At 44.1% G+C, this 13,266-nt stretch overlaps 1 protein-coding gene across 4 annotated transcripts in view; it reads left to right on the forward strand.

Moving 5' to 3' along the window:
* DNAH3 (dynein axonemal heavy chain 3) overlaps positions 1-13,266 on the forward strand; it is a 168,937-nt gene that overhangs the window by 127,851 nt on the left and 27,820 nt on the right. For all 4 annotated transcript variants that reach the window (XM_007084114.3, XM_042971395.1, XM_042971393.1 and 1 more), the window contains 5 exons: positions 611-1,277; positions 2,508-2,673; positions 4,647-4,863; positions 6,416-6,598; positions 11,918-12,116. In XM_007084114.3, the coding sequence (XP_007084176.2) occupies positions 611-1,277; positions 2,508-2,673; positions 4,647-4,863; positions 6,416-6,598; positions 11,918-12,116 (1,432 nt within the window). The remainder of the gene's footprint in view (positions 1-610; positions 1,278-2,507; positions 2,674-4,646; positions 4,864-6,415; positions 6,599-11,917; positions 12,117-13,266) is intronic.

Here is a 13,266-nt window from a genome sequence, read left to right on the forward strand (position 1 = left end):
ACTTGATCTTCAAGTAGAAGACTATCATAGTTTCCCATTTGTAAATATTTTCTCTTTTCCCTTTTGATGTAAGAAAAGTTGTTTTTAAGCCTATGTGTTTACATAATCTAGTTGTACCTCTATTTTTAAGAAGATGTGATTTCTCCACAGAAAAATTGTGAGTGTTTCATGTTGTATCTAGAGGCCAAGTGCTGTAGCACTGCCAGGTTCTAATATCAGGAAGAGAAAGCACCTAGAACATTTCCACTCTAGCCACAGAGTGGGTACAGCACCTGTACCTCTCTTTGGTGAAGGAGCAAGTTTATTGAAAAAATGGTGCCATCCTTCAACTACCACTGGGACCTCACAATCTGACCAGCAACATTTTAGACATTTGGCAAACAGATTGACTCTCACTTTCATGCTTTTTTCTCTAATGTCCTTTCATTATAATCTTTACAACAAGCAGATCCATCTATTATGTTTTTAAAAAACTATTAAAGAACGCTGACTTTGGAGAATATGCTCAGAGGAACCACTCATATCTCTTGTTCCCTCCCTCTGTACCTCACACCGTCATCTTGGTTGGGCCACTGGCTGAATGCCTGGCTGAGATTTACCTTTCCCACAGGTCCTCATTCACCTGTCACCCACTGGAAAGATTGTCGATGATAATATCCGTAGCCTCTTCTTTGGAGATTTCTTTAAGCCAGAAAGTGACCCAAAAATCTATGATGAGATCACTGACTTGAAACAGCTCACAGTGGTCATGGAGTACTACCTAGAAGAGTTCAACAACATCAGCAAGGCCCCCATGTCCTTGGTCATGTTCAGGTTTGCCATTGAGCACATCTCCAGGATCTGTAGGGTCCTGAAACAGGACAAAGGCCACTTGCTTCTGGTGGGCATTGGGGGCAGTGGGAGGCAGAGTGCCAGCAAACTGTCCACATTCATGAACTCATACGAGCTTTATCAGATCGAGATCACCAAGAACTACTCAACCCACGACTGGCGGGAGGACCTGAAGAAGATCATGCTGCAGGTCGGAGTGGCCACCAAAAGTACCGTATTCCTCTTTGCTGATAACCAGATCAAGGATGAATCATTCGTCGAGGACATCAACATGCTTCTGAACACAGGAGATGTGCCCAACATCTTCCCAGCTGACGAAAAGGCTGACCTTGTAGAGAAGATGCAAATGGCAGCTAGGACAGAAGGCGAGAAGATCGAAGTCACTCCTCTTTCTCTGTATAACTTCTTTATTGAGAGGGTGAAGAAGAACCTTCACATTGTCCTTGGTAAGAAGAAGTAAACTCACTTTGCCCTTTTCCTCGGGGTGTTTCGGGGTCTCCTGTGCCTAAATTTGGTCCTCTTACAGTGGTCTGAGGATTGATCCAGCCATGGCACTCACCCAGGGCTTTATGGCTGAATTTCTGTGGAAACTTACCCTTCCTTGAACAACTATTTTAAACCTGTTTCACTCTTCTCAGTTCTCTGAATTCTTCTCTGAACCTTTTCCTTCCTTTTAGTGCATTACCCTGGTGGCCTCACATCTGGAGTTCTCTCTGTGAATGACATCCCCAATCTATCCAGAAACCGAGGCATTCTATTTAATACTTTTCTCTCGCATTACCATGTCCTGTCAATTTTTACCTCCTTGGTCTCTCTCATATCCACCCATTTATCTCCATCTCCACTACGTTTGCACTAGCTAAACTGCCATCATCTTGCCCAGCCTCACCTCTGCAACCTTCTAACTATTCTATGTGCACTCTTGTCCATTCCAAACCTTTCTATTCCACTGACCCAGGATGGGTTTTTTCCCATGTACTGCAAATATGAACATTGTGTACACACACACACACACACACACACACATTAAAACACTTAAAATGCTTTCTATCAGGATAAACACCAAAATTCCTAATCTTTGGATTTATAAGGCCACCTGCCATACTGTCCCCTGTATCCTTTCCACTCTCCTCTCAAACCAAGCTCCCCCTTCTCTCTCTGTTCTTCACCTACAATGACCTCCTCACACTTCCCACCTGTGCATCATGCTTCCTCCTACCACACTGAAAGCAAATAAAAAATGAATGGAATTTATCCAAAATTTGTGCTTGGATGGAGATGGGGTCAGAAACAAGCCAATGGCCCCACTCAACTTCCGTAAATAACTGTGTATGGGTCATCCATGATTCCCTTATATCTGAGTCAGCACAAATAGAGAAAGAGGATCAAAGGGCATAAACCATGTTGGCTAAGTGATGCAAAAGATCTGGAAAGGAGAACAATAGGTATGGGAGGCCAGTCAGAAGTCTATTATAATATACTAAATTCCCATCACAAAGTTGCATGGAAGTATCCGATGATTCTGCTGTGCTTCTCAGGCACTCATTGTGACTATTCCCATTATACCCCTGGAGTACCAACAGGAAACCAACCCCTTACCCACCAGAATCCTTGGAAAAACCTGCCTGCCTCTTTGCCTTGGAGGAAGGAAACTAACCAAGTCTGCTTTTCATTAGCCATGAGCCCAATTGGGGACGCCTTCCGGAACCGCCTGCGGATGTTCCCTTCACTGATCAATTGTTGTACGATTGATTGGTTCCAGTCCTGGCCCACAGATGCCCTGGAGTTGGTAGCCAACAAATTTCTGGAAGATGTGGAGCTTGATGACAATATTCGGATAGAGTAAGCATTAGCTGCATTTTAGTACCCCAACCAAATATTCCAAATTGAAAATCCAGATATTGGCTGTATTGTTACTATTGTTTTATGATTTCTTGATTTATATATAGAAAATCCCATTTAGGGGCCCCTGTGTGGCTCAGTTGGTTGGGCATCCAACTCTTGAATTTGGCTTAGGTTATGATCCCAGGGTTGTAGGATTGAGCCCTACTTTGGGCTCCATGCTAAGCGTGGAGCCTGCTTAAGATTCTCTCTCTCTCCCTATCCCCTACTCTTTCTCCCTCTCTCTCTAAAAATTAAAAATAAAAAATAAAAAAAAAGATTTAAAAAGAGAAAATCACATTTATTTAGATATTTAATAAAACACCTTTGCTGAAAAAGAATGAAATTTCATTGTTCAGAATTGTCCTGGGGATGCACTGTTGTCATAGCTATGAGAACCTTGCTCTAATAATATAGCTATTTCAATCATTTTAGAGCATGCATTCTCGGTAGGGATGACATTGCTACCAAGGGGATGAAAACCGGTTGTTTTGAGAGTGAAAAAAAACTTACTCTTTTATGTATAAAGCACAGATATACAAAAAACAACCCCAAAACGCCCTTAATTTTGGCTAGAGTAAGGGAAGAGATGAGAATGTTGTCCACCTGGGTGCCCCATATGAAGGCAGTAGTCACATTATCTGCCTTGTCTGACTCTATATCCTTAGTGCCTAGCAGGTTCCTGGTACATAGTAATTCAATGGCTATTTAGTAAATGAATGAATGGAAAATGAAAAAGTAGGTAGGGGTCAGAGTATTGATGCCTATAAATTCCTCCTTAAGAACTTTGAACTTTATTCTCTAGGCCACAAGACCCTTAACTTGGGTCCATGGGCTCAGGGATAGAATTCAGAGGGTCAGTTAATGTGAATGGAGGAAAATTATATGTTCATTTTCATTGACATCCAACTGGTATTTTGCATTTCCTTAAATGATGAATGTAGGCAGTAAACCCCAGTAGGATTAGCAGGACTTGTTACCAGTCGGAGTCCCAGTTGTGTGTGTGTGTTTTAAATAACACATTCAGTCTTTACAGATGCATTAGTGTATCATTTCCTTCAAAGTTGTGGTAGTTTTCAGACCTGTTGCCTCATCTTATTATTTAATGCAGAGTCAGCAAGCCATGATCCACTGACCAAGTCCAGTCCACAGCCTGTTTTTATAAATAAAGTTTTGTTGGAACTCAGCCATGCCATTTTTTTCCCCACACAACAGCAGCAGAGTTGAGTAGTTACCACTACTCAACCATGTGACCCGTTGATTTTTACTATTTGGCCCTTTCCAGAAAAAGTTTGCTGACCGCTGATATATCACAAATTTGGTTTTTAAAATATTTTGAAAATGGGGGCGTCTGGGTGGCTCAATTGGTTAAATGTCTGACTTGGGCTCAGGTCATGGTCTCATGGTTTATGAGTTTGAGCCCTGCATCAGGCTCTGTGCTGACAGCTCAGAGCCTGGAGCCTGCTTCAGATTCTGTGTCTCCCTCTCTTTCTGCCCCTACCCCACCTCTGTCTCTCTCTCTCAAAACTGAAAAACGGTAAAAAAAAAAAAAAAAAAATCAATATTTTGAAAATGATTTCAACATAATTGGTTCCTTTTGTAATTTTATGTATTTTTTTATGCTTTTGAGACTATCATTCTGCAAAATCCAGAGGCTTCACCAGACTACCTAAGATTAAGAACTCTTACTCAAAGCTCTGGTGATTCCCCAAAGTGACCAGAAATAGAAATTACTTGCTCGAAAATCATTCTAGTAGGAATATATATCTCTCCAAACCTTCTTGCAGCTCTGTTGGCCTGTCTCTGAGAATTTGGGAGTCTAGCAGGCCATAGTCAGTGTGTACCTTCTCACATCCTCACGTCTGTAGCCAAAGCTGTGGTAGGTCTCTCTAGAGGACGTTGGGCCTGCCTAACCATCCTCGTGTCCTTGGTAGGGTCATCTCCATGTGCAAATATTTCCAGGAAAGTGTGAAGGACCTGTCACTTGATTACTATAACACACTTCGCAGACACAACTACGTCACCCCCACTTCCTACCTCGAACTGATCCTAACCTTCAAGACGCTCCTGAATACCAAGAGACACGAGGTTGAGATGATGAGGAACCGTTACCTGACAGGTCTGCAGAAACTAGAATTTGCATCTTCACAGGTGAGCACTGCCAAAGTAGAAGAGAGACAAAGAGGTCCAGGCTTAGGTGGGTACAGTGAGGCACTTGTTCAGGTGCAGAATTCAGGAGGTCACTACATAAGGACAGCATCTGCACCTCTTCTTGTAGAGCTTTACCTTGCTTGCCTCAGCCTAAACCCAGCCCTCGGAGATTCTGTCTTTCTTTAAGATCTTGATATCTTGTTCATCATGGATGAACCCTGAATGCATTATTTCACCCCTTGGAGCCTCAGTTTGATCTGAGGGGGGATAATAGTTTTCACATCATAGGGCTATTAACAAAGGTTAAATGGGCTAACACAAGTGCAGCCCATAGCAAAATACCTGGCATATGAATTAGTAATTAATTTGTGCTTGGAGCCACTTGAAAAACCATCTAAAATGAGAGCTGTATAAATGGATGGATTTTCAGCACCAATAAAGAACTGAGCTAATTGAGGTTCGCAGTAGGTTGACCTGCCGCTGAGTACAGCAAACCCACTAGCACTACGACACAAGGATGGGGGAGAACAGCAGAGGTGGCCTCCCTCGTTCTGTTCCTGGGGGTCCCTGGCTTTTAGAGAGGTTTTGAAAATTGGATTCTGTCCAGGCAAGGGTGAGCAAACCATGTTGTTAGAGGAGCAGCAAGGCAGTCTAGACCAGAAAAGAGAATGATGGTGCCAGTTAGCATTCCTTGAGCCCTTCCATATGACGGTGCTGTGTATGAGGAAAGTACTGTTACCATTTCCATGTTACACACAAAGAAACCACGATGCAGAGAGACCAGGAGACTTGCCAAAATCCCACGTGCAGACTCGTGAGTAGCCAGTGTGAACAGTCAGGCCAAAACTGAAACCCTGTTCTGCATGATTCCAGAACCTGTGCTCCTAATCAGGCCAGCATGCTGTGCTTCTCCCACATGCTTGTGGTAGCAGGATTATGAAACCTTCCTCAGATATGCATCTGAGCTGCCTTAGAAGGTAGAATCCGGGCCAGTAGGTGAAAAATGGCACAAATGTCCTGAGAGGGAGTGAGCCCTCCACCATTACAGGAACTCAAACGGAGGTCAGAAAACTACTTGACAGGAATGCTCTAGAAGGCATTGACTCTTGGAAAAAATGACCTTGAAAGTTTCGTCTACCCTAGGTATCTCATGTATGCTTCCTTCACAGACTAAAAAAAAAAGTAGGAGTTTGGTTTTTTTTTTTTCTAACTTGCTTCTGTTTTATCTCTCCCTGCCCCCAACACTGAAATGTAGGTTCAAGAGCACAGGAGGAAACTGTACCTTTTTAAAAAAATTTTAAGTTTACCATTTTATGTCTAGTGCCTAGCACCTGTACTTGATAATTTACAGTACATAGTATGAATTCAGTAACTAAGTATTGAAAGATCAAAGAGAGAGACTCCAGCCAACAAATACATACCCAGGACCATGTTAAAATCATTAGTATTTTCTGCATATATCATAGGTTGGAGAATGGTTTCAACTCTTGCCAACCATGCCATTCTCAGTGATGATAGAGCTGACGCTGCCCCCCCCCCACCTTCTTGCTAGGTGGCAGTTATGCAAGTAGAACTGACTGCTCTCCAGCCTCAGCTCATCCATACCTCTGAGGAGACCGCCAAGATGATGGTGAAAATTGAAGAGGAGACAAAAGAGGCTGATGCCAAGAAACTTCTGGTGCAGGCGGATGAAAAAGAAGCCAACGCTGCTGCTGCCATTGCTCAAGGAATCAAGGTATAAAGAGCCAAAGAGGAAAGGGAGGGAACCAGCATTTTCTGGGTTCATCCATGATCTCACAAGAGCCTAACAAAGTCCTGCACAGTGTATGTGGTTGGGCCCATCCTGCAGGGAAAAGTGGGGTCTGAAGAAGACAGCTGACTTAACATACATCACACAGCTAGTAAGTGGTGAAGCAAGTCTTTGTGACACCTGGCTCTCTCCAGGAAGCATTACTGTTTTCCGAATATTCTCCATCTCACTCAGAGTCAAGACCTACAAGACCCAACATGATCTAACCTCATCTCATTACTTTCCCTTCATTCACTCTGCTCTGGCCGCTCTGGCATCCTAACTATTCCTCGGATAAGTGCAAAGGCACACTCCCACCCCAGGGCCCTTGCACTGGCTATCCCTCTGCCTGTCTCCTCCACCTCCATCATCTTTTGCTCAGATGTGCCTGGTATGTTACAGGGGTGGAATAAATCATTGTCAAATAACAGAATGTTGAACCTAGAAGATGCCACTTGAAGGTGATTCTTGTATCAAAGAATAGCCCTGGGCAGGGCTTCACCTACATTCTGATATTAGAAGAAAATATGATTAACATTCATGTGATGCTATATATTTCTCGGCCCTTTCAATTGCACAATTCCATTTGAGTGTCACAACTGCCTTGGACTTGGGAATGACGGGTATCAGTATCTGAGAGTTAATGACATTGAAGTTCAGTGGTGAAGTGATTTCTCAGAGTTGCACAGCTAGTTAGTGGGTTTAGCGCTGTTGGCACTTAGCTCAAGATAATTGTCCCTATTCAGAATTAGAAAATCCTTTTGACCATTCTTCATAAAAGAGCTTGAATAGGAAGTAGCTTATGTCTGGATTCTAGGTTAAATACATCATGGGCACCTTCTTGCAAAGGACAGGTGTTATAGACTGGCTTTTCTCCAGTGAGTCCTGAGACCTGGCCTCTCATAGGTTCCTTTAGATCCAATCCCTGATCTCAGAGTCACACAGTGAAGGCCCTGGGTGAGAGAGGTGTGCTCATTCATGTCCCAGTGGCATAGACAAGAGGCCACTGGAACCATAGAAGATGGTGACCACCAGGAACCATAATCCAGCAGGTGTTTTGCCATTCTGTGACAAGATGATAGTAATAGCTACTACTTTTAAGCACCACGGTGGTTTCTTGCAGTCCTTCATTTAACAAATACTTACCGAACACTTGCTGTGTGCTAGTGCCTTTCCAGGCAGTGGGGGGTCAAATGTGAACAAGACAGACAAAATCCCTTCCCTCATGGAGACTGTATTCTCTCATACTTGATATACCATTGCCTTTTATCATTGCAGCAGCCCTGCAAGGCAAATGATAGCATTCCCAGCTTACATATAAGGAAATTATGGTACTGGAACTTAAATGATTTGTCCAAGGTCATGTGGCTACCAAGTGACTGAATCTGGGAGTGTATATTTACCCTGTGACACACACAGTATTTTTTTTAAGTCTGAAACAATCTTCAACTTTTAAAAATTAGGAGATTTCAAGTAAAAATTGTGAATGTTCAGTTTTTCTTGGGGAAAAAAAATCAAGCATTCTGGCAACATTGGACCTTCATTTCTGGGTTACACCCATCAGCAGTATTGAATAGATGATGCCCCATGTGTCTTCCAGTTCCCCAAAGCCCCACCCAGCCCACTTCCCACAGTCACATCATGGGCCTGGCCCCTGTAGGCACAGGAATTTGCAGTTCCTCCGTGGTTTAATATTATAATTGGGCACATCAGGCTCAGTATTTTTTCTGTCCCTTTTCTAACCTCAGTTTTCTTGCCTATTAAGTGAGGATAGTAAGAGAAAAACAGGTAAATTTTGTAGCACATGTCCAGCACACAGAGTTTAGTGGTGCGTATTCTCCAAAACTGTTATTTACCTTGTACCAAGTGGATTTACCTATTTAATAAAGGACAGTCTCTTTCCAAATATAGGTACCATCACTGGATTCTACTCCACAGCGTCAGGGGAAAACAGGGACTTGCTGGAGCAGGAGGGAGGGAGGTGACATGGAGACGACCCACCACACCCATTCCTGGGCAGTAAACTGCTACTTTGGGTTTCAGTGTCAAGGGTAAGGTCTGATGTTTTGCCATGTCATCCCTGAGTGTCGGAAATGACACCCTGGAGGTGAGTCAGGAGGTGTACCTAGGAAGGAGGAAGATGCTGTGCTTGCTCTGAGTTTTCCTGAGGACCAGAACCCCTCCTTGAACTTCTCAGAGCTACAGTCCCTCTCTATACAAGGATTATAATTTCCTCCTATCTCCTCCCAGCCCTAGAAAGGAGGTAACCTGGGAAAGCCCCCAGTGTGGTAGCCCCTGCAGCAGAGAGGCTCAGCCATGCAAGTGAAATCTATCCAGGGACAGTGAGGAGACTGGCAGAGAAAGAGGCCCAAATACTTGCTTCCCAAGTACAATAGTTCACTTACAGCAGTCATTTCTTTTAAGTGAATGAATCATTTCTTTTCCCCCTAATGAGGATAATAACTGATTCCAGAATTGCTGCAGAGTTGATTGTGTTTCTTGAGAGTGCACCGTGCTTTATACCTTTCAAAGGGCCCTGCTGCTCCTTGAATTGCTAAGCAACTGGGGTCATTTTTAATCAATGTTTTTTATCATAGAAACAAATGATGTAACAGTAATAACACGTATGAAAGATTATTTAAGAACTCAGCTTTAACATCTTTTTGATTTCCCAAGTTTCCTTCTAGCCCCTGTCTATACACATGGATAGTTTTATATTATTGCAGTCACACCATAATTGCAATTTGCATCATGCTTATTTATTTCCTTAACATCCTATCACACCTGTTTTTTCAAAATGTCATATAATCATTTCAGTGACCATTTTAAGTAAGTTCTTCTCTCATCAAGTAGCCATTCCCCCATTGGGCACCAAAGTCTGTTCCTTCCTGCCATGTTTTCAGTTTCGAGAGTGTAAGCTGGAGTCTCTCAACAGAGCTGTGTGTCAGAATCACCTCTGGAGTTTTAAAAAGGCGGTGCCGAGGCCTCGCCCAGATTGAATGAATCAGAATCTCGGGGCGTGGGGCCTGACCATGAGGATGGCCTTAAATGTTCTTCGGTGACTCTGAGGCAGAACCAGCGTTGAGAATCACTGTACACACAGTCTTATAATTAAAGCCTTTTTGCATCACTTGACAAACAAGCTTGCTGGTACCCAGGCCTTGCTCCTTAGGAAAGGGAGCAGAGCTCCTGGGCCACTGGAGGACAAGAAGCATGTGCGGGCCACTGGTTGTCTGGCACATGATAAGAAAGGAACATGAACTATTGGTGGCACCTGTGGGAACCTGGGATTATTGAAATTCCACCAAGAATCCAAAGCTGTGGCTGAGCCAACACCTTTGTTCTCCTCTGCCACCAACTTTATCTGAAGCTGACCATGAGAAACAGCAGGCTTTGGTTTCAGTTCTTTTCCTCTTGCATTGCACTCTGGCACTTATCCTAGGACTGAAGAGGGAGCAAACTGAGTTACCCCTGGGACTGGGCCATTTTTGCCATCTGAAGCAGAGCATTTCATTTTGATATTGGGAACATCTGACGTGGTTCATGGAGGGCATGGGTGTTGTTTTAGTATAATAAAGCCAAACAAAACATTGATGCAAGTTTATTTAAAAATCAGAAAACCTAAAATAAAGAATCCATGATATACACACATGAAGATACATACAAGTGCATGCAAGAAGGTGATGCCACCTTTATTTTGTTTGCCTACAATACACCTGTGGGATATGGACTTCAACACATGCTGCTTTGCCTAAGAATTGTTGTTCTCTTGTGAAGCTTCATTTTAGCTGTGGCTGTGTGACCATTTGTAGGGCAGGGCAACCAACAGTATTCACAGAGTGTGAACCAGGGTCCCCAAGTTGGAGCTTCATGACCGGGGCTAACTCATTTTGCCTACTGAGACCTTGTTTTTATTTTTGTTTATTTGGTAATTGGATTACTAAATAGCCTATAAGGTCCCTTCCAGTTCTAAAATCTTACAATGCTAAGCTTTCTTTAAAAAAAAATTGAGGGGCGCCTGGGTGGCTCATTCAGTTAAGCGTCGGACTTTAGCTCACATCATGTCATGGTTTGTGGGTTGGAGCCCTGTATCAGGCTCTGTGCTGACGGCTCAAAAATGAATAAACATTAAAAAAATTTTTTTAATTGAGATTTAATTCACATACCATTAATATCCACCTTTTTAAAATTTATTTTGAAAGATAGAGACAGAGAGGGTGGGGAAGGGCAGAGAGAGAGGGAGAGAGAAAATTCCAAGCAGGCTCTGCACTCTCATCACAGAGCCTGATGTGGGGCCTGAACTCATGAACCATGAGATTATGACCTGAGCTGAAACCAAGAGTTGGATGCTTAACTGACTAAGCCACCCAGGTGCCCTCCACCTTTTTAAGTTATGCAATTCAGAGGTGTTTAGTACAGTCACAGAGGTATACACTTATCACCATTAATTCTAGAACATTTTTGTCACCCCACAAGAAACCTAAACCTGTTAGCAGTCACTCGTCATTCCTCTCTCTCCCCCAGCCCTTGACAACCACTAACTCATTTTCTGCCTCTATGGATTTTCCTTTTCTGCACATTTCATGTAAATGGAGCCATATAGCAGGTGGCATTTTGTGTCTGGTTTCTTTCACTTAGCATGTTTTCCATGTTGTCACATGAATCAATACTTCATTCCTTTTTATGACTGAATAATATTTCATTGGATTAATCTCTGTTCCCATTCCTCATCCTTAAACTATTGCCTTAAACTCCACCCTATCCCCAAGCTTCACCTTATCCCTGACTCTACCCCTGCCTCATCTCTGAGCTACAGTACATTCCGGACCTCACCCCATCCCTGACCCTCCCCCACCCCTCCTGCCTTATTTTTCCCCCAAGCTTGCCCTAATCCCCTTCCCAGCCCCTGGGCCTCATCCTTTACTCCATTTCTCAACCCATCCTTGATCAGTGGGTATGAAGTTACCCACTGCATATATCTCTTGGGAACTTGTTTAGAATCCAAAGCTTGATTTTTTTTTTTTAGACCACAAATCAGGTGAATTCTCAAATGTCCAAGGCATCAAAACCACAGCCCTGAAAAGCCATGGATGCCTGCCTGCTGCCACTCAGTAGTTAGAGCCACCCTCCTGTGCAGAACTCCAGGAGGGGGCACCGTCCTGGAAGGACATGGAGGGGCAGGAAGAGCCTCTTCCAGTTTCCTCCAAGAGGTGAGCGCCTGGTGTGCCAGGCACTCATCCCTCTCTGTCCCTGTGCTGCCCACAGAATGAATGTGAGGGGGACCTGGCAGAGGCCATGCCGGCACTGGAGGCTGCACTTGCTGCCCTGGACACCCTGAACCCAGCAGACATCTCACTGGTGAAGTCCATGCAGAACCCGCCTGGCCCTGTCAAGCTGGTCATGGAGAGCATCTGCGTCATGAAAGGGCTAAAACCAGAGAGGAAGCCAGACTCCAGCGGCAGTGGTAACCCCCTTCAGCTCCCACCCCTCCCAGCAGCCTTCACAGGCTGTTTTCCCTGGCAGGAGGGGTACCACGCCCCCACCCACTGCCCCAGGCCTGCAAGCAGGGTCTGGAGTCCCAGAAGAGATCAGAAAGGTGCCAGGAGGTGCATACTCATCCACACAGCTCTCTCCTTCCTCACTTCTCTCAATCAGTAGGGAAAAGGCAGGCGTCTTTAGGCAAAGCTGAGCTTAGTCAAGGCCCCTGACTGAAAATCATTACAAAAATGAAGGCTGCAGAGACAAAAGGCTGACACAGAGTAGTGTGTGGTTGTGAGGGTGAGAAACAGAAAGAGCTAGAGAAGAGAGAAACTGAGAGAAAACCAGAGAAGGAAACGCAGAGAATGAGACCGAGATACAGGGAGATGGAAAGAGATAGGCGCCTGGACTCACACGCACATGCTCAGGCATGCATATGTGCACAAAGAGATAATGAACTGGGCGAGATGTGAGGAGGGAGGAAGGCAGAGGGAAAAGAAGAAGAGCTAGAAACAGTCAAAGGCAGAAAGGGGCAAAGGGAGGAAGACAAGGAATCAGAGACTTGGGCATAAGGGAGGAAAGAAAGCTCCTCATATAATTAAACCTAGAAGCATTAGTAGGTGAGTATTTGTCCTCCTTAAAATCCAAATTACATGTAGAACTTTGCATTATTAATAACAGTGTCTTAGAGCTAAACAAGGACTTTAAGAACCCATCTCAGTAATTTCCCTGCCTTTTGAATCCTCCTCTCCTGGGAACAGCCCTGATCTTCCTCCATTCCTTCTGAAAGGTTCTAAATCCCTGATCCCTCATTCAGGAGCCTCTGGCTTCTGCTTCCCACTGACTAACATTTCTTCTTCCCTGATTGGTGGCAGGCCAAAAACCACATGAAGAAGATAGAGGTGATCAGGAATGGACAGGCAGGAAGTAGACTTCACAGGAGAATCCCTTAGGGAAACACCTGAGGTGTAATAAGTTGACTGAGTAATAAAGAGCTAGTCCAGCACTTCTCCACCCTGTCTGCACCCTAGAACCACCTAGGGAGTGTAAAGAATGCTGAAGCCCGTGCCTGCATTCCTAGAGATTCTTACTCCACTGGTCTTGGGTACAGACTGAGCTGTGTGTGTGTGTGTGTG

The sequence above is a fragment of the Panthera tigris genome, chromosome E3, assembly GCF_018350195.1.
Source record: "Panthera tigris isolate Pti1 chromosome E3, P.tigris_Pti1_mat1.1, whole genome shotgun sequence".
In the NCBI taxonomy this organism is placed as follows: Eukaryota; Metazoa; Chordata; class Mammalia; order Carnivora; family Felidae; genus Panthera; species Panthera tigris.